This window comes from Takifugu flavidus, chromosome 5 (assembly GCF_003711565.1).
Source record: "Takifugu flavidus isolate HTHZ2018 chromosome 5, ASM371156v2, whole genome shotgun sequence".
In the NCBI taxonomy this organism is placed as follows: domain Eukaryota; kingdom Metazoa; phylum Chordata; class Actinopteri; order Tetraodontiformes; family Tetraodontidae; genus Takifugu; species Takifugu flavidus.
In genome coordinates, this window is record NC_079524.1 from 13,468,579 (window position 1) to 13,494,636 (window position 26,058).

Sequence of the window (26,058 nt, forward strand, 5' to 3'; positions counted from 1 at the left end):
TCATGGGCTTCATAGGTGAGGGGGATCTGACCTGGAGCTGTAAAACTACAGCAAGAAGCAAAAGGTATTTTCTTTGTGGAGATGAAAACTACTTTTCTCCTGCTGCTCCAATGAGAATCCTGGCATGTATGTGTGGAATGTCTACCTCAGAAGACCATGAAACACTCTCAGAGATTCCTCCCACATAGGACTCACCTGTTTGAACCACAGCCCTCAGGCTGAAGATGAAAATCTGTTTTTATCTCGGCAACAAATATGATGCTGAGTGTCTCCATCAACCCAAACAAAGTAATGACCTCCATAAAAGACCAATCATAGCTGAGCAGAGCACCTGAGGAGACAGCAAAAGAGATGATAAACCTGAGAAGGATTCTTCTCAGATGAGGTCATCACCGCCATCATCACCATCACCATCATCATCATCATCATCATCATCATCACTGATCAAATCATGGAGAAAGTTCTCTGAATGTGAAGCACACATGTTCAGCCATGGACCTGCCGAGACACTCTGGTTCTGTTCAGCGGAGGTGGTCCATTGAAGCCTTCTCTCATACATAGAGGATTTGTCTCCGCCTCGTGGCAGGTTTGTGAAATACAGCAGTCTGAGCCCGGACTGTGTTCTAACGTTCACCTGCACCTTTTCAAGTTCTTCTGTTCCAACGCTGACCAGAATGATATATTTATCTTCTGTTTGAATCCAAAAAGACAAATTACTGAACTGTTTATATCACTGTAAATAAATCCAGGCAGCCAGGGGCTAAGAAGAACCTGGGACCGTAGTGCTCTGCTGCTTACCTTCAGCACCACTAGTAGAGTAAACCAGTTCTTTAAAACCATGTTCCAATAAGACCATGTTCTGTCCACATTCCATGCAGCAGCTCCTCTTTCAGGAGGAGGTGATCTTCATCACACCCATCCTCTCAAAGCTCCAGCAGCATGACAAACATTTACAGTAAAACATAATGTATAACCTGAGACTATGAGAAATAACAGCTTGAATCAGAACTACCATACACACAACTGTTCTTTCCTCCCATGCAGTTTTTTCTCATCTGAGCTTCTGAAGCAGTAAATAGAAGCAGAACATGTCCAGAACAAAGGTGGCTCCAAAGGAGACAAGAAGCTGAGACTCAGACCGGAACTTTAAAAGTCTTTATTTTTGAACATTATTCGAATATATGTAGACGTTGATGTGGCACCACAAATAAGCTCTTTTGATATTATTTAGAACCAGAACATGAAGCTCTACCTACACTGATGTCACTTCTTGTTTGGAACATAAAAATAGAAACACACATGTCAATGTGACAGAATGCTACAGGGACAGAAACAGGTCAAAGTTAATCTGCACAGACATGTGACATCATCATCACCTAAAGACCAGGGGGTGGAGCCAGCATTTCCCACATGTAAATATTTATGACATCATGATAAGAGGATCAGATGCAGAACCACTGCCAAACACCGAGTTTTAAAAGATGTGAAGAAAACCTTCCTGTTTGTTTTGTTGCATTTTTGTCATGAACCACCTGGTCAAACTGTTGTGACTAAAGCAATCACTGGTTTCAAACAAACTGGAACCTGTTTTCTGCAGACGTCTTCAGAAAAGCTGATTGATCAGACAAGAAACAGTCCAGCACAGGAAGTGATGTCACAGCTGCCCATAAACGTGTCAGGCTCAATAACCCGGGTCACAGCAATCAATAGCATTTTATGGCTCTTAACACCCTCAAAAAAAAAAAAAAAACCCCAACCCTGAAACACTGCTTTTATTATGAAGGTCACAGGACATTACCATGAAATATACCATTTGTCTAACATCTTCAGTTTTCGAAATACATTTTTTATAGTGAATACAATAACATAATTTACATACTTCACATTTTTGCTGTCAAAATGTAAAAATCAAAACATATAAAAGTTGACTTTGAAATGAACAAAATATAATAATGACAATAATAAAGTATTATTATTGTTGTCATTATTAGCACTACCATCTGAACAACCAGTTTACTCCAGTTAGTGTTGGGGACTGTGGGCGGAGTCTCAGCTTCAAGGAAAACCAAAAGTTAACAAAATCCTTTAAAGGTAATATAAAACTGCAGGTGGCAAAGAATGATGTGCAAAATTGATAAACACTGAAATACTTATTAGTTAAATACTATCAAATACTTAGAAATGCATATAAACACTTAGTGCTGCAGTACTAAATAACTAAATCAGATGAAACTATAAAGTTGAATTCACTTAAATGAGCCCCCATCGGTGAGATTAGTGATGCACAAGAGCTGAATCAGATGAATCAACGAACAAATATCAATCATGATCTCCAGGTCTGATCTGGAGTTTCCACTGAGGTTTAACAGGAAAAAGGTCAAAATCAAAATAAACCACATCAATGTGTAAATGTGTGTGTTTGAGAATGTGTGAGTGTATGTGCGTGTGTTCGTGAGTGACAGTTTGTGTGTGTGTGCGTCCACCCATGTGTGTTGTGTGTGCGTGAGTATGTTTGTGTGTGTGTGTGTGTGTGTGTGTGTGTGTGCGTGTGTGCGTGCACGCGCAGGGTCCAGCAGCTGTGGATCTCTCTGGTTTCAGACCACGGTGCTGACGGAGGGATCTGATAGGTTGAGCTGCCCGGTGATGTCGGTCGGGTACGGCTACACAGACACAGACAGAATAACAGTGACGAAAAGATGTTTTTAATTCCTGACTCAACATGTTTGTATTGAAGTCAGTGGGACTGAGAAGGTGGAGCCTCAGGCGTCCTGACCGACATTTTAAACATTTTGATTCTCTATTAGTGTGACGCTATTGACTTACTGCAGGAAAAAGTTTGAGTTTCAATAAAGCTTGTGAGCTTGAAGTAGCATTTCAGTGCTAAATCAGTGCTAGCAAGGACTTCAAGTTCTGGGGTGAAACAAAGTCTCTCAATGAAGAGAGACATTTACACTTAAATGTCATCATTTATACTAATAACCCCAACCAGCATCATTTAAAGAGCATTCACTTGCACTGGTAGACACTGGGAGACAATGGGAAACACTGGGAGACAGTGGACAAGGTGACAGTCAGGGTTATACAACTACTTTGTTCTATTAGAGCAAGAGATTGTGCGGGAGAGCTGATGGACAGATGAGGGGAGGATGAAGAAGACAGGACAAAGAGCTTATGAGTCATTAAGCACTCAAGCTGTCAATAACTGATCAGATCAGAAATATCATGTCCATCAAATTCTCTCTGCATGGTGCAAACCATGACATGTTGACTAAATCTAAACTCCCAACATGGTGAGGTGGTTAGGGTAGAGTGACCTCTGACCTCAGAGATAATGGTCACATGACTATAACGGCAGAGTTTCAGATGTCAAATTCAATGACTTTGAGGAGCTTTTCAGTTTGGGCTCTTTTCCTATCCTACAATAGATAACAGCATGTGTGTATGTGTGTGTGTGTGTGTGTGTGTGTAATCGAGTTTGTTGATGTTACCTTATGACAACATTTACATGGTGCATGTCTACCTTCCTGAGAATAGAAGCAGAATAAAACAGCAGCAGAAACCAGGAGTACCTGCAGGTTCTTCCTCCACACGTTTACAGCAGCGAAGGCCAGCTGCATCTGTTTCCTGCGAGCATCTTTATGTCGTTTGTATGCAATCTCGATGAAGATGAGGAAGATCCCAGCGACGATGCCCCCAGCAACCAGCATGAACACACCTGAGGAGGACAGGTAAGGCCTCAACACAGCTACTACTTTCACGTTTTCACCTTTGGTTTAAGTTTTGCGATGACTACAGAGACAATTTCTTCAATTAATAAAGTACATCTTGAATCTTGAATCTTGAATTCAAATCTTTTAAATGCAGCAGACTCGGCTTTCCTCTATCATAGATCTGAAGACTCGGTGTGAGATCAAAGCTGTTCATTAGCGTGGAACTGAATCATCCCTTTGGGTTTAAATTAGCTGTTAACTCGGGACTGAATGGTAAACCCCATTTGTGTAAAGGATCAACGATTGAAGGCCCCACCCATCTCTGAACCTTTGTGTGCCCAACAAATTGGTGTGATACAGGTTTGGTCTGGGCATGACCAAAAAACTTTGATCTTTAGGTGGTTTCCAATCCTAAACTAGAGCAACAGAAAAGTAGCAGTGGTTTCGTACCGGCCATGTTCTCAAAGGTCAGGGTAGCAGGGGCGTTGCTCCTCGAGTCACACTCTTGATACCGGACCCATGTCTTGTCCAGGTCCTCCATGAAGCCGTTCTCATGAGAGCTGAGAAGAATCGATGAAAGTTAAGGGAGGTTGTCCAACCAATCAGATTACAACCAGAATGGCAGCACATATACCTAAGAATGGCCAGAGAAACATTCTGTTTCCATGGACTGTCTTTCCTCATCCCAATTCCGAATCCAGAGCGGAAGAACAGCTCTCCTGTGGTCACAAGATCACACTTCTGTGATGCTTCAAACTCCAACACGGCGCTGTCCCAGATGAAGGCGTGAAGCTTGCTGTGGGGGGAGGACATTCCATGAGTCTCACCTACAGCTAAGGCCCGCAGGAAACAATGTTCCCATAGTGAAGAACCTACTTATCTCGGACAGCCTGGATAGCCTCAGCAGCGCTCTCGTAGTTGTGTTTCTCCATGTGGCGGTACATGGTGCTCAACTCCACCTGTCGCCTAAAGTAGATATCCACCGAACTCTGCTTCACTGTGGCATAGATGAACTTATCTGATGGGTTCCGCAGCTGAAACGTGTGAGAAGAAAGAGTTCCAGCAAACAGACAAAGAAGCTTCACCTCAAACACACATTTCCTGTCATTTCCTGAAAACAGACATAAATGCTCTGATGATGATGATGATGGTGGTGATGATTCAGATGACTTGATGAAGATGAAGAGCTGAGGAACAAAGGCTTGTGATGTGATGTCACACCCTGGGGTCATTGATGCCAGTGATGCGCTCCTCAGGTCGGTCCAACACCAGGAAGGCTGCCAAGTTGGCAGTATAGGAAGCTACGATGATCATAGCAAACCCTGCCCACACCATACCCAGAATCCTCGCTGAGAAACTCCTGGGAGCTCCTGCAGACACACAGACAGTGAAACAGATGTTCGGTTGAACTGCTGAACATCTCATCTCCTCTGACGTCACACCTACCTTCTCCTATCCCAGAATTAAGCAGTACTCCCCATGAAAACCACATGGCAGAGGACAGGGTGAGGGCATCTTCTTCTTCTTCTTCACTGTTGACTTTAAACCTTCCAAATGGGCTGCACACACATGTGCACACAGACACACCCAACCCCACACAGAAAAACCCAACCCAACCCCCCCCCCACACACACGCACACGCACACGCACACGCACACACACACACACACACACACACACACACACACACCTTTAGTTTAATGTTAAGGACTTGTGCTCCTTGTTACTGAGTGGCCTGACACTGACCTGAACCGGTCTAATAGGTAAAGCATCACTGCCACCACGTGGACCGACAGACCGACCAACAGCCACAGCGTGCTCTGGAACGGCTGCATGAATGAGTCCAGAGTGCTGCGAGGGATTTCCTGTGCACACACACACAGACACAGAAGGTAAGACATTTGTTTTCCTTCTGATGGACATGTAGAAAACCTCCTGGGGTTCATCTGAACCTCACTTTCTTGACAAGGATGGTGAGCCCCTGATACTTGAAGGGTTTGGAGAACTCGATGTACTGAGCGCGCTCGTTGTTGATGGTGAGGGGAGCAACAATCATATCTGCCAGACCACCCAACAGCTCCCCCATCATTCCATTCCACTCCTTCTTGTTACTGTTGTTCACCTGCAGGAGTAAACACCAGGAGACACACTGATGATCAGAGCAGAGAGAGAGTTGTCATAAAGGTTTCTTGGGCTCAGCGAGGTCAGAGACAGGGAAGTAAGGGTGTTACCGTGGCAATAATCCTGAATCATGGCAGGAGTGCATAGAACTACTAATAAATCACTACATAAGAAGAAACACTGAAATGGTGAGATGTTCCTTAGCCATCTGATTTGAACACTTACTCGCTCCTGGGTACCAAACTTCCCATCAGCCACCAAGTGAACCTCATAGGTGAAGTTCATGCTCATTGCCAGCTTGATGAGAAGGTCGATGCAGAAACCATAGCAACACTGAGGGACAATGGGCTGACCTGCACACACAATCATTTCATTGGTGACTTGTAGCTCTACATATCGTCTACAGACTAAAGAATGAGATGTCTGTCATCCTCACTTGAATGACTGTTTTACTTCAGGTTAATTTTTCAAAATATTAATATTTATCGACCACGTGAGGCGGTGGTTCATATGTAATGACCTCGGCTCGTACGTGACTGTGCTCGTGCGCATGTGTGACCGCCCCTACCAAGCACACCTCTAAAGAGGGAGCTACGAGCCTGAAGGTCGAGGTCAGGCTCACCACTTCTCCTGAAAACTTGAATATTCTGCTTAGGCCAAGTGAAAACTTTGGCATTTATCACTGGATTCACGCCACAGGCTGGAGTTCACATCCTCATGCAGGTTTGCATCAACTTAAACAAGTGGAAATGTGCGCACTTGGCACAGTTTACTAGTGTGCACGGTGAGTGTGTGTGTGTAGGTGTGTACCTGGAATGGTGCCATTAGGTCCAGTGCAGATGACCTTCTTGATTAGGACTCCATTGACGGTGAACTCCTCTTTACATGTCCCGTCAGACTTTGTAGGTTTGACATAAACAAATGGCTCCTGGTGAATGGTGACGATCTGGACACACGTACAGACCTTCAGGACAAATGGACGCAGACGAGCAACAGGAAGGACAAGCAAAGCCACTTCACCTTCAGTTTTGTTGACATCTGGTATCCCACTGGTTTCTCCAGCTCTCCTCCAGGCCAGATGATCTTCCTCTGAGGATTAATCACAACCTACACATGCGCACACACTCACGCAACCCCCGGCCCACACACACGCACAAACACAAACACAAACACACACATACACACAAACACATCGTATTAGTGTCAGTCTGGAAAGGTGGTCCTGGAGGTACAGACGGTTCTTTACCTGCGATCCATTGAAGACTCCGACCTGGACGAGGCGACTGGGCTTTTGCTGGTAGTTGAGGATGCTGTAGGTGGCGAAGCGCCGGTCGCCATCATCATTGAACTCGATACGACCCGTCAAACCATCAGGGTACTTGGATGACATTAGCACCCTGGAGAGCCAATGAGAGAGCAGCAAATTTAGGTCACAAGCTGCAGATGGTCTTCCGACTGCTCCTGCATCCATGTTAGACACACTGTGGAATCGTCTCAGCGTTAGCACAGTGATGATAGTGATGATGATGATGGTGGAGATGGTGATGCCAGTGAGCATACAGCATCACCCTGAGGACTGATGTTCAGTCTGGTTCTGTTCTGACCGTTTGAAGAGCGGGCCTGTTCTCCAGATGTTGGTGTTCCCCACACAACCGCGAGGAGGTTCTGTGATGTTCTCCTTCTCAAAAAGCTCCTGTAGAGACTGAGCCACCACCGCCACAGCGTCCGCGATATGTGCCGACTCGTTTTTACCATTAATCAACTGGAGACCCAGCAAGCCTACACACACACACGCACCCACGCACGCACACACACACACACACCACACACACACACACACACACAGGCAGGCACAGACACACACACACGCACACACAGATGCAGGCACGCGCGCACACACACACAAACACACACACACTAAATTTAAAATCTTTCATGGTGATGCTATAAAGTTTAAATATATACTTTGGTAAAATCCTAAATACAAATTAAACTCCCCCCTTCCAAACCACAGTACATGCTGGGAGTTGACTGTTTGTCTCTCAGGACGGCGTCACTGTGACCTTCTGAACTTTGTTGTTTCTCTCATATTTTAAGTTGCAACTTTGAGGCCCTGTTTACATGAAAAGGCCTGACAACAAAACAATAGAAAAATGAGTTCTGGCCGGGAGCCATTTGAGGAAGCTGCCATGTCCATGATTGCGCAAACCCAACATAGATCATCTTCAATAATTTCGGGTGCTAAAGCTGCAGGCTACTAAGTTAGCGTGAGTAGTTTGTACGTTTTTTTTTAGTTTTATCATTCAAGGTTGCTCGTAGAGGCTATGCCACCTTGTCAGCAGTCCACTGGAAAGCTCACCATTAAAATACTGTTCACAAAAATGTTGACTGTTGTGATCACGTGCTTCTTTCTATGCATATGAATATTTGGTTCATGGCCTCTATCTGCTGGTCTGATACGTATACTACAGCATATTGCATTGAATTCTGAAAAGGTTCTGTAAACAGGGCCTGAGCTTGTTGCTTACTGTCACCATGTTGCTTATTCCTCAGACACATGACACGTGACAAACAACACCTGCGTGAAAAGGAACATCTTCAAAATCCTGCCACAGTCTGATCGGCTGTTTCAGCAACTAAAAACAACCAAAGCAACAGAAGCAACAGATGTTCATCAAAGTCCTTTACGTGGAACAGGAAGAACTTTGATGAACATCAGAGAATGTTAGGAAGATGAGTGGCACCTTGGTCATCTACCTAACATTCTCTGATGTTCATCAAAGTCCTTTACGTGGAACAGGAGGAACTTGCAATACCTGCATGTGAGCAATGCCACAATGCTATGCCGGATTGTTTTTAGTGTGAAGCAGCCGATAAAGTGATGGCTGGTCGCTGCAGAGACAAACAGCTGCTGCACACCAATGTCTCAGCAACAATGACTCAGCAGATTAAAGAGCGGCGCAACAGAGCCAGGAGCCACACAGAGGAACCTGGAGGACAAATTTTTTTAGGAATTGTTTTGGCTAGAACGGCTCCATCTCTGCTGCCTCACATTGGTTGACTGATCCAATTGGCTAAGCCCTCCCCCAACACACATACACACACGCGCACACACACACACACACACACACACACACACGCTAGATGTTGCGGTGGGTGTGGCCTATTCTAACCAATGGCAACAGGCAAAAGGCATCAAGCAGGAATCAGAAAACATCTTACCAGTGTAGCTTCAGACACACATCGTGGTTATGGTAGTAACATTAGCTCTCTTCAGACCCCCCCCCCCACATACACATCAAACATAAACAGTGCTTAACCCCACCCCCCAAAAAACAGCACATTACTGGCTGCTGCTGCAAGACGGGTGGGCAGACGACACACACTATAAAAATGAGACAAATAAAAAGATGTTAGACATATTTGAAGAGAGGAAGCTGGTTAAAACCTTTAAACATGTCACTTCCTGTTTCAGATGTTTAAACGTTCAACCAGAGAAGAAGATACCATAGAAACACAGCAGACCAGAGCGATGAAGAGGAGGAGCTCCTTCATCAAAGCATAGAGAAGAGGAGGCAGCCATGTTTCCATCCAAGTCTGTTCAACAGGAACAGTAGCACGCTACACGGTGTCTGCGTCACATGACACAGGTATCCTAGCTTCCATGACTTTATGTTAGCTAATGTTAGCTTACATTGGCCCATTATTGCTCACGTTAGCTCGTGTGAACACTCACTGTCTTAAATGCCATTTTGTCTTGTATTAGCTTTACTACAGTGGGTCATGCTGTCTGATTAATGGTGATTGGTTTACATCAGACAATAACAATTGGACCATTAGTCTCTAGACTGTTTTTGAGCAGCAATAAATAATTGTACATCACACCATCATATTTAGGATTTCCTGATTGTGTTAACTAAACAGCTCTCAGGGTCTCTCAGTGATGCTGTGGTGAACGTCGTTTGCACGACCTCTTGCTGCTACTGCTCATGTTGGCTGTAACATTAAGCTGCTGAAGTAATTCTATCCATTAGAAAACTTTGAGAAGTGATCACATGAGCCGTTTGCCTTTGTGTCCTGCAACAGAGACCTCTGGTGGTAGAAATGGTGCACTGCAGCACACAGTATATCAGACCAGTGGGTGGAAGCAGAGCTGAGGAACAGGAATCTCCAGAGCCGAGAAGAAAAGAAGAAGAGGAAACAATAACAGTTGGATGAGTAAGGAGAGGAACCGGAAGAAGATGTACCATCTGGAGCTTCAGTCAGAGCTTTTCCTGTCATCTCTCTTTCTCCAACCAGCCAGACGTAACCGGAGCCGGTCATGTTGAGCTGACGGGCAGCTCTGTAGACACCAGCTGCCTCATCCTCGCTGCAAATATGCACAACAGGTAAACAGGAAATCAATCAGAACACTTGTTGACTGTACTGATGCACAAACACCTGAGCATCTTCTGGAAGGTTTCAAATATTCTAACAGGAGGAGAGGAGGACCTCATGTCTGCGCCCTTCTGGTTGTACTCATAGTGCTCAACATACTAACCTGGCAGAGAGGATGATGACTCGGGCCTCCAGGTCTTTAGCCTCCAGCAGCAGAGATGTCAGGTTGGTGTCCTGGCTGAAGAGCAGAACCTTCTCAGCCTGGTGGACCAAGGCGGCAGGTCACATGACGGGACATTGATAATTATGGCAGAACAGGTCATAGGAGACACACCGTTAGCTTCAGTCCAACAGAGCCCATTCCCCATCCCAAACACAAGATCTCCCCAGAACACCCCCCCACCCCCCCTCGACCATGCTCCTCATCACCCACGCTACCACAGGACGTGGGGGTGGGGCCAAAAATGGAGACAAAAAGTGCTGCCTTGCTAAACTCAAAGAAAACTGAAAATTTAAGCTCTAAAGGAGGAGAAAAAGGTTGTGCGTGGTGGGTCATGCAAACGGAGACTCCAGTCAACCAACCAATCAGGAACGTGCATTTTAGAGAGCGCTGATGCAACCACAAACCAAAATAAAGTGGAGAATAGGTGGAAGGAGGGGGGAGGGACAATCCTAGTGGGTGGTTCCTCTGATCTGTAGTTGATGCCACACCTGGGCCTGGTTGCATGCAACTCTGAGGAGGAGGAGGAAGAGCAGGAGGAAGGGCATCTCTCCTGTGGGTGGAAACCATTCCCAATACAGTAATCATGAGAAACCAAAAAAATAAAGGATGGTGGAGAAAAGACGAGCCACCAGGATAACAGTATCTCTGGAGCCAGGGGCGGATTCTAGGAGGGCGGGGCTGAACGGTGCTTGGCTACTATTGGACGAGTTCAGAGATTGGTTGGGCGGCGTGCATCATGTGACCATGCATGTTTATACCTTGGGTGTTCTCCTGAAGTCAAAGTTGTGTTGGTCGAGGTTTTCATAGTTCCTGTTTTTAGTCTGATGGTTGATGTGCACAGAGAGAACACGCAGACACACAAAATTAATGACACGCAGAGAACACGCAGCAGCACACTTCACATGACACACAACGCCTGCTTCCTGTTTCCCATCAGAGTACCGGTGCCAGGAGCCGCCGACACACCTGTCTGCCAGTCTGTCTGACACCTGTCTGCCCGTCTCTTTGACGCATGTCTGCCCGTCTCTCTGACACCTGTCAGCCCATCTGTTTCACATATGTCTGCACATCTGTCCTTCACCTGTCTGCCCGTCTGTCTGACACATGTCTGACCGGCTGTCTAACATCTGTCTGCCAGTCTTTCTGACATCTGTCTGCCTGTCTGTCTGACACCTGTCTGCCTGTCTTTCTGACATCTGTCTGCCAGTCTTTCTGACATCTGTCTGCCAGTCTTTTTGACATCTGTCTGCCTGTCACCTGTCTGCCTGTCACCTGTCTGTCTGACACCTGTCTACCCATCTGTCTGACACCTGTCTGCCTGTCCGACACCTGTCTACCCACCTGTCTGACATCTGTCTGCCTGTCTGTTTGACACCGGTCTGCCCGTCTGTCCGACACCTGTCTGTCCGACACCTGTCTGGCCATCTATCGGACACTGTCTGCCCGTCTGTCTCATCTTCTTTCCTTTGTCTCCTAAAGGCTTCTGACGTTCTCTCAATTTGACAGCAGCAGCTTTTGTCTTTGGGGTTTCTACGCATGGACGGCCAACCACTAGGTGACAATTTGAACATTCAAAACAAAGATTGTATGTTGCCCTTTTACTCAAGGGAGTTTCGCCGCGCTCAGTTGTATGTGGGTCGTAGGTTACATATGTGGGTGGGCTGTGTTAAAGTGATGCATCGGTTGCTAGGGTTACGGGTTGCTAGGGCGCTCAAGTTGTTTTTTGTCATAATTATCATGAAATGTTTCATCATGATTGACTCCACTCATTTTAGAGGTTTACTAACTTCAAAATGTATAACATGTCAGTTTTCTGGGGAGGTTAAAGCTGCAGAAGCTGCTGTAAACTGTCTGATGACAGTTACAAGAACAAGAAGAACTCCATTTAAATTCAAATCCTCTAAAGTGAAAAACATGGATTTTATTTTGAAATGCTTTGTGTGGAATTGGAGTTTACACCCTGTTTGACTGTGATATAATACTCCGGTGTAATTGTGCTAAATTCTGTGAATAAAGTATAGAGAAAATCTGTGTGTGAAAAAAGTGTGAAACAAATGTTTTTTTGGTACAATGTTAATTAAATATAAACCCACCCCAAAACCACTTTGACCAAACGTGTCAACAGGGTTTTAAGTCAGGATGCAAGTCTGCAGCTGGACTCTCGGAGAGAATCTGTCTTTGATCAGCTGAGTTTACACTTAGCTGTGAAGACAGATGTCATAAATTTATTCCAATAATCATGCTGATGGACGAGAATGGAAGCATGTTTGCTGTCGCGGCAGAAGGAAATTGTGGATGTTGCCGCAACTGCTATGATACAGAATACTGGCACACCGGCTTACAACACACAATTAATTATTTAAATATCCAATCTTTTTATTCAAGAACAAAGCCAATACACAAGCTAATGTATACATTAGCTCGTATCTCATGTCTTAGGTATGACAGTGATGAGATTCTTGAGTAGCTCAGAACCGGAGTAGCACTTCTTGATCAGCTCTTGTTACAGGATCAATTTTCCCAACATTAAATGTGTTGAAGCTGGACACATTGGACAGAGATGTCCCATGGCAACAACAGCTTCTTATTAATATTAAATACAATTATCATATTATAATGTAATGGTAATCCAAAATGTCTTTTCTCCCATGACAGCCAAAAGCTTCTGTAGATTTAAGCCATCAGATGGTGTTACTCTGTTACCAAAACTGAGCTAACATTGGCACTCAAATGTTTCTCTGTTAAAAAAGCTTTTCATCCTGTTTCTTTTTCGCTCCTTTCTAATTGTGTCTGCTGTTAGCTTTAGCTTTGATTTGATCCTAGCGCTGAACTGACTCTGCTGTCCTGAAACTTTATCTGACGTTAAACCAGTGTGGCGCCAGAATGTCCCATTAGAGCTTTGCTAACTCTGCTCCAAATGCTAATCTCATTAAATTTACAGCATGAACACGCTCTCGCTGCCTTTCCAAACACACGCTTTTGAAGTGAACTGAACTATATTTATCACAGCCATTTCTGTTATCCTGTTATTTCTCTGAATTCTGGGTCAAATGTGTCTTAAATGTTTTTAGTCACATGTTGACAGGATGTTACACTTGTCTTCTTTCTGGGGTGTCAAAAAAAAAATTCTGTCATTTCTCTTTTCATATTTGTTAGAACTTGCATTGTCGCACTCCACTCAAATATGTAATGTCTTTTGTAGCCCCTATAGCCTTTAGCAAGATTGTCAGAAATGCTTTAGTTAAAGCTGGCTAGTTGGCTGACAGCATTAGCCTCTCGATAACTGAAGTGATCAGGTTTGTGTTGAGGATTGAAAGTAAAGCAACGTTTGATGCAGCAGAAGCTGCTGGTGTGACGTGAACAACATCATTATGTCATCAGAATGTGTTTAATTCAGATGCTGCAGAGCTTCTCGCTCCAATATTAATCACTGGCTTACAAGAACTGGAATCCTCACATGTCACCTCTACTGGTTTTACTGGAACAGAAGAACCATAGCTTAGCATGCTAGCATTACATCAGCAAACCTCCTATAGCATCTGTCTGTCCGTCTGTTTGCAGACAGGAGGCTGCAGGTGTGTTTGTGCTGTGCTGACATTCTTCACTGATGATGAACAGATGAGATGAAGGAGTGAGAGACAGACAGATGCAAAGAACAAGAAGTGAAGTCATCATTTGACTGGACAAAAAAACAAACAAACATAAAGGTGAACTTTAAAACAATTCTCTGATCTCTCATCACCCAGGGTGTAAGTAGGAGAACCTTCCCAGAATACACTGGGGCATCCTTCATGTACTGATCAACAAAAGGATCAACCACACGCCTCAGCCAAAGACCAGCAGCAACAGAGATTGATTATCGACCTGATCGGGAAAAAGGCAATAGGAAATCCTAATGCAGTCACATGACCAAAGAGAAAACAGAACAAGAAGAAGAAAGAGTTCTGTATTACAGCTAACATCAAAGCTCTGACAGAGAGATTAGCATGCTAGCTGTAGCATCGATGCTAACAGGCAGACACATCAGGGTGTGAAATGACTGTAATGGTTGTGCAACACACCAAACACACATTAGTTAAGGACATACTGTGTGTGTGTGTGTGGGGGGGGGGTGCCTGTGTGTGTGTATGTGTATATGTGTGTGTATCCTGGGCATGTGTATGAGCAGTAAACGTACAGAAATTCTGTAGCAAAGTTACAGAAATAGTAGAGTCATCACAGAGAGAAGTGTTCAGGTTGACGTCCTCACACACACGTCTGTGAATCACATGTGCGACTGATGCTCTCACTAAGGAGGCGTCTTTTAGCTGAACACGCGTTCACCAAACAATCGATCATAAACCAGGAACCAGGTCAGATCCTCAGATCCTACTGATGCTTCACCACCTCTCCGGAGGCTCACCTGGACATTTTTGTCTGTCGTGTCTCTTGTATCTGTTGTGTCTGTCATGTCTCATGTATCTGTCGTGTCTCTTGTATCTCTCATGTCTCAGGTCTCTCGTGTCTCTTGTATCGGTCATGTCTCTTGTATTGGTCATGTCTCTTGTATCGGTCGTGTCTCAAGTCTGTCATGTCTCTCGTGTCTCTTGTATCGGTCGTGTCTCTTGTATCTGTCATTTTTCATGTCTGATGTGTCTCTTATATCTGTCATGTGTCTTGTATTTGTTATGTCTCATGTCTGTCGTGTCTCTTGTATCTATCGTGTTTCGTGTTTCTTGTGTCTGTCATGTCTCTTGTATCGGTTGTATCTCTTGTATCCGTCGTGTCTCTTGTATCTGTAATGTGTCTTGTATTGGTCGTGTCTCTTGTATTCGTCATGTCTCCTGTTGGCTGTGTCTCTTGTATGTTATGCCTTATGGCTCGTGTCTCCTGTTTTGATTGTGTCTCCTGCATCTGCAATGTGTCTTGTATCGGTCGTATCTCTTGTATCTGTCATGCATTATGTTTCTTATGTCTTGTATCTGTACCTTGGTCTCTCTCTCTTCTAACAGCGTCTCCAGTTTCTTCTGGGCCGCTCGCCCCTCATGGTCATCACTGACAATCAAGATGATGTGGTTCCAACGGAACTCTCTCATGAGGTCAAACCAGACGTGGGCCTGGTGAGAGTATGGTGGTACGGTCCGCAGAAAGGACAGGTGGATGCTCTGCAAGGCCATATAGAGATCACAGTCTCAGTGTTACGATTGGGGGTTGTACCGGACCCGAACACAGGCCAGGACACAGTGGTAGAATGGTCAACAGGTTTTATTTACGGGGGGGGGCAACACAAGGAACACGAGGGCAACCCTCCAGGACTGCCGAGCACCTGGGAACAGACAAGGCCCTCTGGGGCCACAGGAAACTCGGGAACAGAAGCGGCCCTCCAGGGCAACAGGAAACTCGGGAACAGAAGCGGCCCTCCAGGGCAACAGGAAACTCGGGAACAGAAGCGGCCCTCCAGGGCACAGGAAACTCGGGAACAGAAGCGGCCCTCCAGGGCACAGGAAACTCGGGAACAGGAGCGCCCCTCCAGGGCACAGGAAACTCGGGAACAGTAGCGGCCCTCCAGGAAACAGGGAACAGGAGCAGCCCTCCAGGTAACAGGGAACAGGAGCAGCCCTCCAGGTAACAGGAAACTCGGGAACAGGAGTGGCCCTCCAGGAAACAAAGAACACCAACACACGACGAGGGAAGCCAAAACTCACCAACACGTGACAAGGGAACCTGAACAAACACCCAGCACACGTCGAGGAAGACGAACAGACACCATCACACGACGAACAGACAACCTAGCACTGACAGGCAGGCACCACCTGCTTAAATAGGCAGCAAGATGTAAATTGCCTACAGGTGCGCCTGCCTGCAGTGCCAGCTGCCACCAATTGTGCTCCACAACACCCCCTGCAGGACAAAGCCAGACACAACCCAGAACCCCAACACTCAGAGGATAAAAGGTCTGCTGGTATGAAAATCCAATGAATTCTGAGATTCCGCAAACTGTTGAATGCTGTAATATTATTTAATCTCTGGTTGTGTCATGTGAGTTGACAGTGTGACGTCAGAAGTGTCCAGGGAAGAGTCCTATGAAAGTCAGATTACACCCAAGCTGGACCTGGGCAGAATTTAGCTCTTCTCTAATATCCATCATATCTTGACCTCCAACTCTGCATGATACTACGGCATAGCCCCATGGGTAACAGATGGGTTATGTCACACAGGTAGCTCTTTAGTGTAGCTGATGTTTCCTTTAGCTGTCATCGCAGGCTAAACTAATGTCAGCTGATAGTGCTAGAGTTAGAACTGGAGGAAATCTTTGATAGGGGTCAGCAGGTGTTATGATGTTACCTTGTCAGAGTAGATGGACATACGGGTCGTCAGGCCGACCACTGGGATCCGGTAAAAACCGGCAGTGTAGGAGACGGGTGTGGGAGTCAGGTGGTCATTGGACTGAGGGGGGTGGCTGACCAGAATGGCGTAAACCTGCAGGACAAGTGTGCACATATGTTAGATCTGCTGTGAGTGCAACAGCACACACGTGATCCTGAGGGTGTATGCTGTTGCAAAGTTGTTCACTGGTAATCTGACAGCTGGTCAAGTGGGCTGTCAGGTGGGCCCAATTTGGTTCAACCAGCGAAAAGAGGAACTGTCCTCCATCTTTAGATTGTAGGTGAAACACCTACAACTAGCTACTCTTAAACGAACAGCTCTTCTTTTCATAACTAACCGGGCTTAAACTGCTTTGAACTGGTTTCTCTGCATCATGTGTCATGTGACTTGTTTTCTTTAAGTCAGATTCTCAGATTGATTCCACTTGGTTCTTCATGATGTATCCTCTTAATATAGGTTACTCGTGGAGTTCCACAAGGTTCTGGACTCGGACCTGCCCTGTTCTCTTTTTACCTGCCTACCTGAGGAAGCATTGGTGAACAGCAGGAGAACATGTTCACAGCTATGCTGAAGACACTCAGCTGTGTTTGTCTATGACACCAGAGGAACCAGGACGGTCAGTCAAACTTCAGGATGGTCTCAAATTTATTTCTTCCTCACTCAGACCAAACTGAGGCAATTTGTTTTTGTTCCTGAACTCCTCAGGAACAGATTGGCTGATCTCATCATGACTCTGGAGGATCATCTCTGTGGCCTCTATTTTGTCTGAGGAATTTTGGGGTGACCTTTGATCTGGATCTGACCTTTAACTCTTATATAAATGGTCTCCTTTTTTGTGTAACATTACAAACATCAGATCAGGCTGACTCAGAATGATCTGCTTCTTCAGCATTTGTTCTCCCAGGTTGGACTGTTGTGTTATCAGAAGGTCTGAAGAATTCTGTCAGAACTTACAGCTGATCCAAGATGCTGCAGCTAATTTAACAAGAGGTCACATGACTGCACTGGTTTCTCTTCTTTGGCTGCGAATAACATCCAGAATAGCTTCTAAAATCCTTCTCCTGACCTTCTAGGTCTTCAGAGGGTCCATCATATCTGGAGAAGCTAACATCAGATCATCCCAGTAGACCACTCAGCTCTTAGAATGCTGGTTTACTGCTGGGTCCAGAACCTTTAACAGTACAATGGGTGGCCGTGCCTTTAGCCATTAGGCCCCCTGCTGTGGAACCAGCTCCCTGTCCAGGTACAGGAGGATGACTATCCCTCTACTTTAGATGAAGATGATAACCTTCCTCGGAGTGAAGGTTTACAGTCAGTAACTATAGCTAGTCATTTTACTACTTAAGATAATGCTAATAATTAGAACAGGAGCAGCTTCATTTAGCATCATCTTCACAATGGTGCTACAGGTCGAGGCTGCCGGGGTACAGAGACATGATCACCTGACTGGTTTCCAGCTTCTGAATGGATAATGCTTGAATGTCTAATCTTTTTTTTACTCTCTCTATTGCTCTCTTTCTTCCTCCTCTGTCTGTCTCTGTCCTGCTCTTTTTCCACCCTTCTCCTAGTCCTTTCTCCACCTGTCCCTGTTAAAGGCAGTTTTTCCTGCCCCTGTTGTGGGTTCGGAGGTCAGACTATGGGCTCTTACAGATGCTGTGACTAGAGTTGAGAAAAACTGAACCAGGAGGAGCTGCTATAGGATTTCAATTGCCATTAGTCCATGTTTAGACTAGCAAAGTGCAATCCAGGTGGAACGGTTAGCTGACTCACCTGGTTGGAGATGAGGTCCTCGCAGACCGACAGCGCCATCTGGATGGCATTGGGTTTATGAGTAACAGAGATGGCATTCATCTTGAATTTGTCTCTCCCGTACAGTGTGTTGGCTTGGCTCACTGCATCTTTGAACACCTGCTCATAGCGTTTCTGGCTCAGAACGGCGCCAATGTTCACCAGGCGAGGTTCACAGCCGCAGCGAGCAACTGAGCAGCACTGCAGGATGGCCAGAAGAAGCACGCCACGAACTTCCACTGGCGACAGGAAAGACAAGGGTTAGCTGGGCTTTAGACTCATTGTCTTTCCTGTTACTGCTAATCCAGAGTGAACTGTTATTATTGACCCAGAACCAAGAAGAATTGACCCAAAACCTGCTCTTCCAAATATTGATCTACCTGAAATATGAACTCTAGGAACACGATGTATAGAATGTTCCTAGTTTTTATTTTATGGTCCAGCCTTTATTTTACATTCAAAAATTCCTTCTAAAGTCACTGATTCTGAAACTTTAAAATCCCGATCAAAGTATTTCCTGCCTGGAGATTCCAGACTGGATGGTCAATTGGGCAAGGTTTAGTAGCATCTAGTGGTGAGAACACAGACAGCACTCTGGAGCGTGACAGAGACCTACGGTGGCTGAGGAGGACACATTGACCTGAGTTGTCATGTTGCTATTCATACATCAGCAGGTGACATTAGCAATGTTAGCATTGACATTAGCAGCTCTGGTTGGTGACGTATACAAAGTGACGTCACAACATTCATACTTTGAATTCATTTTCATGTTCCCCCTTTTCTTTACAGAAGATGACGTTGTAATTGATGAAATGTCAGGTGTCCCTGAGTGTTCAAGCTCACAAAAGTCTTACTGTTTCAGCTGGTCGGGCTGCAGGTTCTGGTTCGGTCGCGTGCTCTCCTGCTTATTTCACCGCTGAGATTTATTGAAATCACGCGAAGCCTCCCAGTGTTCCCAGTCTCTCCATCGACCGTCAGCGGGTGTCCTGGCTTGGTTTGATCAACGACTTCTAAAGATCGTCAAATCTTCACTTTCTGATTGGTTAAAAATCGTTTGTTGATTGGTTCAGAGGTTCACAGAAATGCGCGCGGACATTGTTGATCGCGTCCTGTTGATTCTGCCGGATTCGATGAGATAATTAATACAAATGTTTGTTCATATTTTAAGAGAAGCGCGGACAAAGCTGCTCGCTTCGGCCGTGGTTCGGTTTGGGCGCGCGACGCTCGCGGACTGATGATGATGTGATGGTGATGATGGAGATGACCTGCAGCTCGCAGTCTCGCGCTCCGTCCTTGGATCTGACGCTCGATCCCTCCATGCGCGCTCGAGCACACAGGCGAGAGCTGTGCGCGTCCCCGAGAATGCATCTTCTTCACGCTCGTACACAACCAACAAACCACCCTGGCGCGCCTGAGAGTGACGTCACTTTCAAAGAGGCCAACAACCCTAAATGATCGATTCCAAAACTAAAGCACAAAACAAGTCAAAGGAAAGCTGACGGATAAACAAAGAAGGTGAAGCTCCGCCCACCTGAGCGCGTCAGTCGTGATCGGGTTTTGCCTACGATTAGAGCTGATCTGTGATCAAAGGTAGAGTGTTTTATTTTTTATTGACAGCAGTAACCTAGGTAAAATGCGAACCAGTGTCCAGGAGACCCCTCCCCCCAACGATATGTTGCGATGTCACACTCGGGGCCAAGGCCAGTGGATTCCCCCTCAGTCTCCATACAGACTCTCAAAGCTGCAGCAAACAGGACTGGACCATTTTTTCAGGGCAAGTATGTCCGATCCAAACATGAGAAGAAAGTAAAAAGAGGCAGAGGAGACTCCACCCTCCCAAAGGTGGGACCATTTCCACAGTCTGTGGGCTGGGTGCTTCTTTCTCCAAACACCAACCAGGACCACACGGGAGCAGTTACCTCGGAGCATGCTGGGAAGCTGTGCTGCTGTTGGTGGTGGTGATGGTCCTATCTGCAGCGACGTGAACATGAAGATAGCTCTTGAAGGAGACAGTCAAATGTTTGGAGAAAAATGTCTACTGAGAGATGTGGGTCTATTCTCAGGTTGCTGTAGTGTAGGACATCCATATCTTCATCTACATGCTCCTTCCTGATCTCTCTGCTCCTCTACTTCTTGGTCTCATTTTCTTTCTGCACTTTGCTACTGGTAACTTCACCACCTGGACCAGAAGTACTTCTGAACAACATGATGGAACAAAGACAGAATCAAAGACACAAATGAGACAGACCTAATGACAATAACAGGTCACCTACAAATAGATATGTAAAGAAATAATTTCTATGTATTTTTGCTTTCAAGCAGATGGTAAATGTGGTTTTCTGAATTGAAGCATTTTGAAACAAAATTGACAATCAAGAGAAGGGTTGGTTAAGAGAACTTCAAATTAAATCTGAAATAAAAATAAAACACGACACAATCATGTAAGAAAGAACCGGAGAGGCTGAAGTCAACAGGAAGTGGGACACAGACGACCTCACGATAATTCAGGATGAAAACTCAGCTTCCAGGTCAGTGGTCCACAATCACACACACATCAGTGTACTGTACACACAGCAATTACATCACAAACTCTGTGTGTGTGTGTGTATCTGTGTTCCTCCACTCGATAAAAAGAACTGTGTGCTTGTTGCGACGAGCTTGTGGGCCCGAAGCAATCATTGTAAATCACGTGTGTATCAGCTAGAATCACTGACCATCACTGCTGTTCGCTTGTTCCTCTCTTGCACTGGTGGTTTTGTCACACATGTACTGGTGGTGTTGTCACACATGTACTGGTGGTCTTGGCACACATGTACTGGTGTTGTCACACATGTACTGGTGGTGTTGTCACACATATACTAGTGGTCTCGGCGCACATGTACTGGTGTGTGTTGTCACACATGTACTGGTGGTGTTGTCACACATGTACTGGTGGTCTCGGCACACATGTACTGGTGTGTGTTGTCACACATGTACTGGATGTTGTCACATGTACTGGTGGTGTTGTCACACATGTACTAGTGTTGTCACACATGTACTGGTGGTGTAGTCACACATGTACTGGTGGTGTTGTCACACATGTACTGGTGCTGTTGTCACACATGTACTGGTGCTGTTGTCACACATGTACTGGTGTTCTGTCTTGTTTGTTGAGGGGATCCCTGATAATTCATTTCTCCACCCAGAAGACAAACATTCACTTCAGATCAGAATCCACTGATTTATTGATTACAACTTCAGTCTATATGATGTTCACTTCCAGCTGATTGTTGAACTAGAGAAAAATAAAATATTTTCTGTCATTTAAACAAAAAATGAATCAGCTGGACAAAATAAAGATCAATGTTGATTCTCCTCAGGCTGACAGGAATTAGTGATTATTGGTCAGGTCCAGAGGGATATGAAGTGTCATCGATTTTACTGACTGTTTTTCAGTCATTGGTTTTACTGACGGATGAGCACTTCACGTTTGCCATTACGTTGGTGTAGGGTGAACCCTGTGAGTCCGCTGTCTGCTCATGCTGTGGCTCCTCCTGAACTCTTTCTTCTTTGGTGGTGCTGTGGATATCAGCAAGTTTTCTCTGTAGTCGTTTGGGGACAGCATAGTCACCGTCGGGGTTGAAAAGGGGGTCTTGGCTTTTGGGGTCAGCAGCTGTACCCATGATCCTCCAGGCGTCCCCTCTCATTTCCTCCGGGTCATCATACACTGAGGCATGATTTTTCTGCAGGGTGGGGGCAGCACAGCCTTCGGGTTCATCATAGATGTGCTCCACCTTCCTGCACTCTGACTGACCTCCATCACTCAGAAAGATGTTTCTGATCAGTGTCTCATCGATGCTGTCGTAGAGCGGGTCTGCGACAGACTCTGTGGGGCCAGGAGTCCGACCTGCCTTAAGGACGTTGGCTGTAACTGTGTCAAATGGGAGAGAGTACTCTGGCTCAGGAGGGATCAGACACTCCCTTCTGACTCCCACCTCTGCAGCAGCAGACACCTGCACCTGGGAGTAGGTCTGGTCTCTGCTCTGGGGGCCAGATCCTGATCCTGGACCAGTATCTGTGCTGGGCTGAGGGAGGGGGCAGCTTGAGATCATCTTCACCTGATTCTTCCGAGGAACGGGACCACTGCGCACATCTAGATTCAGACTCTTCACAGAGGTCAAAGTTTTATCAGTGGGAGGCTCCAGGTGACACTGCTGAAGGGTCATGTGACAAAAAACAACCAATCAAATATTAACAACTCTGATGTCGCATCCCAACACTCCAAAACCTCTATTCATCCATCCATCATCCATCCACCATCCCTCTATCCATCATCCATCCATCCACCCACCCATCTCTCCACCCAGCATCCCTCCATCCATCTCTCCATCCATCCATCATCCATCCATCATGCATCCATCCATCTATGTAGACTGCTGGAGAAGGACTGCAATGTGTCCATCTTTGTGAAGGTGTGACGCTCTTTGTGTTTTCTACCTGCAGAGGGCGATGTTGGTGTTGATTAGGAGCAGAGCTGTCTTTGTGGTGCATCGTGGGAATGTTGAGAGGCTCCGTCACCATGCTGTAGACGCCATCGGCTGTCTGCAGAGACAAATGTCCACATTGGTCATGTGATCATTTTTAAAATATGCTAAAGAAGTGATGCTTTGACCTGAGCAGCAGGGCATTGTGGGACATGGCTGCGTGGCAGGGGCAATGGTGGGAGCAGGTTCAGGTTTTGGTTCTGGTCCTTATGCATCTCTGTACCTGCCTGGCTCCCCCTGGAGACTCTGGAGACCTGCTGGTGAGGAAGGGTCCGCTGACAGTTGATGGCAGCTTCCACCGCCTTAAACAGGAAGTTGCCCTGTTTAGTGTCAAACTCAAAGCTGCCCTCGCCGGAATCGCACCTCCGCCCAGCCTCGAAGGAAAAAGAAGACTGAAAGAACAGAGTCAGAGTCTGCATCAAGCAAAACTTTTGTTTCAAAATTCAGACTAGCTAGACGTTAGTGTGGTGTGTGACCTTGTCCCGCCCGAAACGCCGCAGGTATCTGTAGGGCCAGGTGAGAACTGCTTCTCTGGCCATGTCAATCAGGAGCAGAGCATCAACATCAGCACGCAGCAGGTAATCTCCCTTCAATCTACAGCGGTCAGACGCCTTGGTCCTCCGAATACACACTCTGAACTCACACACTGACACACACACACACACACACTATAATCAGCTGACGCAACACACACTGTATATTATGTACCAAACTCCTCATTCTACTTGAAAAGTGAGGACAGTTTAACTGCTCCTTCCAACTTCAAAGGACTGGTTGAGTGTTCAGAGCTGATTTAAGGTCGAGGTTAGAAACAGGTTAGATCAAAGTCAGGGCTCAGGGTTAGTTGGGATGGTTAGGGTTAGGGGCTGGGTAATCTGAAGCTATATTTAGCTGTTGTGTTTAAAGAGTGACAGAAAGGAAGTGTGACAGGAAGTAGTGACTGAAAACAGAAAAGTGCTTGTGTAAGATCTAAAATAAGAGACAGACAGCCTAGTTTACCCATCTCCCTTCCACTGTACAGTGAATTGTCCTCCATTCCTTCTTCATTGTCCGGTTGTTGCCCTCTCTGCAGACTTCTCTTCATGCTAGTTTCTGTCCAGTTCATCTTCACCCCCCCCCCCCCCCCCCCACACACACACACGCACACACACACACAGTCAGACAGTCAGAAACAGGAAGTACAGATGTGAGTTAGTTTGATCAACAATTTTAAAGATTGAAAACTATTCTTATTTTTGCAGAACCATAATCATCAGTGGAGGTCAGACAGTTTGTTTCCATGGCAACCACCAGTTTGCTCTTGTTAGCTGTCATTGTGTCAGAGATGATTTTCCCACCAATCAGCAGAGATGGAGAATTTTGCACACATCACATGACCCTGTCATGTGACCTGATGACCACTCACAGGTAAACAGTACAGAGGCTGGAGTGGTGCCACCCTCAATTGTTTACATTCTAAATCTAACTTTAATTATATTGTCTGATTCAGAGCTCAGACAAATATTAACTATTCAGCCTGAAGTCTTTAAGTCCCCAGAATTTGAAGGTGATGTCCCCAGAAGGTGCTGAATTTTGGTGGTGTTTCAGAGTGTGTTTACCTACAGGAAATGCAACCTCACACAATTTGTGTGTCCAGTCGTCCAGCTGCTGTCTGTGTACAGCAAACACGTAAATCTTCTCTGTGGTCTCGATAAGGAATGGTCCTGTGTCTCTGGGACATCCATCCAGCTCCAGCTCAGACACGCGGATGCAGTCGGCCAGACGGATCACCTGGAATTCATCAACCTTCAGATGAGTTTTACACACAGGTGACAACTAGCTACAGGATTAGCATGCTAACTTCTCCACCTTCTTGTGTTCCAGCTGTTTACGGAGGCTCCTGTCATTCTTCTCCACACTTCCTCCATCTTTACATACAAAGAATTCCAGTCTGGAGACAGAACAGGAATTTTCTCTGTAAAGGACACACCACACCCGCTTCCACCTCTATGAGAGACAAGAAATAGTCCATCACTCACACTTTTTATTCAATACTTTGTCTTGGGCTCTGAATGTTTAAGCTGTGGTTTAGGTGTTAATTTTATTCTATAAAGCTGATTATATATTTTAGTATTTTATTTTTTTCTTGTATAAGTAGTCACATAGCAGAGCTAGAATGATGCTAACCATCATTTGTTCATTAGCATGTTCATTTTGGGTTGTAGTCGTGAAATTTACAGTGAAATTGTAAGTGTGTATGTGTAAATCAGCTAGCTAGAGTTAAATGAGTCTAAATACACAGAATATTGCAAATGCTTCATATGATTTTCTGTACTTGGAAAAATCAAAAATTAAAAAGATTTCAAATAAATTCATAAAACCTCAATTAAATGTGATTGTTTATTGGGCTAAAATGAAAGGGAGAATCCAAAACTAGTGTCTTGAATGTGTTAAAAATGTGGTTAAGAAAATTGTTGCACATTAGTTTTAATGAGGAAGAGGCAATAATGTAAGAAGTTAGTTTGAAAGTTTGCTGCAAAAATGAAATGACTCCGTCTCTCAGATATTTTCATTAGCATTAGCTTTACAGTTATCTCTCCGTGTAGAGATGTTCTTACCTTTCCAAACCTCTGCTGCTGCAGGTAGAGCATCCCCTGTTTCCTGATGTCCTCTTCCATGATAACTCCTTGCCTCCCCCAACCCTGGTTTGTTGTCTCTTGTCAGTATTTACCTCTCGTTGATGTTCTTTCTTTCTAACTTCTACTCCTTCCGTGTTCCTTCTCTTTCTGTAGCCTGCTCCTCCAGCTGTGTTTCACCTCCTCAGAAGAGCGTTGAACTTCCTGTCTTTGCTCTGTTGCATCACATGAATGCAGAAGTTGTTGAGCGTTTCGCCCCTCCTCCACTCTGGTTTCTCCACTTCAGTTTAATCAAATGTAGATTTAAAAACATATATCTGATCCTTAACTTGTGT

At 45.4% G+C, this 26,058-nt stretch overlaps 2 protein-coding genes and 1 long non-coding RNA gene across 5 annotated transcripts; 1 reads left to right on the forward strand and 2 right to left on the reverse strand.

Annotated features, from left to right (window-relative positions):
• Window positions 1-1,133: 1,133 nt before the first annotated feature.
• On the reverse strand, window positions 1,134-19,873 carry grin1b (glutamate receptor, ionotropic, N-methyl D-aspartate 1b). Of its 2 annotated transcripts, XM_057032698.1 has the most exons (21): window positions 19,440-19,873; window positions 18,568-18,824; window positions 16,756-16,890; window positions 15,399-15,575; window positions 11,190-11,252; window positions 10,372-10,469; window positions 10,079-10,200; window positions 7,436-7,610; window positions 7,078-7,228; window positions 6,852-6,938; window positions 6,642-6,777; window positions 6,057-6,184; window positions 5,668-5,832; window positions 5,457-5,575; window positions 5,157-5,269; window positions 4,932-5,080; window positions 4,587-4,744; window positions 4,345-4,506; window positions 4,161-4,270; window positions 3,570-3,715; window positions 1,134-2,660 (listed from the first exon to the last, which is right to left on the reverse strand). In XM_057032698.1, coding segments are annotated over exons 1-21 (2,718 nt in total). In that variant the 5' UTR covers window positions 19,441-19,873; the 3' UTR covers window positions 1,134-2,594. The 2 variants fall into 2 exon arrangements, with proteins under 2 accessions (XP_056888678.1, XP_056888680.1); XM_057032700.1 differs by lacking the exon at window positions 11,190-11,252.
• Window positions 19,874-20,078: 205 nt separating this feature from the next.
• On the forward strand, window positions 20,079-25,478 carry LOC130525678 (uncharacterized). Its single transcript, XR_008950547.1, has 2 exons — window positions 20,079-21,113; window positions 24,350-25,478. It is a non-coding gene; the product is annotated as an uncharacterized LOC130525678 (long non-coding RNA).
• On the reverse strand, window positions 21,792-25,921 carry dok2 (docking protein 2). Of its 2 annotated transcripts, none has more exons than XM_057032702.1 (8): window positions 25,706-25,921; window positions 24,957-25,094; window positions 24,711-24,878; window positions 24,108-24,213; window positions 23,585-23,754; window positions 23,237-23,500; window positions 23,062-23,166; window positions 21,792-22,775 (listed from the first exon to the last, which is right to left on the reverse strand). In XM_057032702.1, exons 1-8 carry the CDS (start codon window positions 25,763-25,765, stop codon window positions 22,017-22,019), a joined length of 1,770 nt encoding a protein of 589 aa, XP_056888682.1. In that variant the 5' UTR covers window positions 25,766-25,921; the 3' UTR covers window positions 21,792-22,016. The 2 variants fall into 2 exon arrangements, with proteins under 2 accessions (XP_056888682.1, XP_056888681.1); XM_057032701.1 differs by having other exon boundaries at window positions 21,792-22,778.
• Window positions 25,922-26,058: the final 137 nt, after the last annotated feature.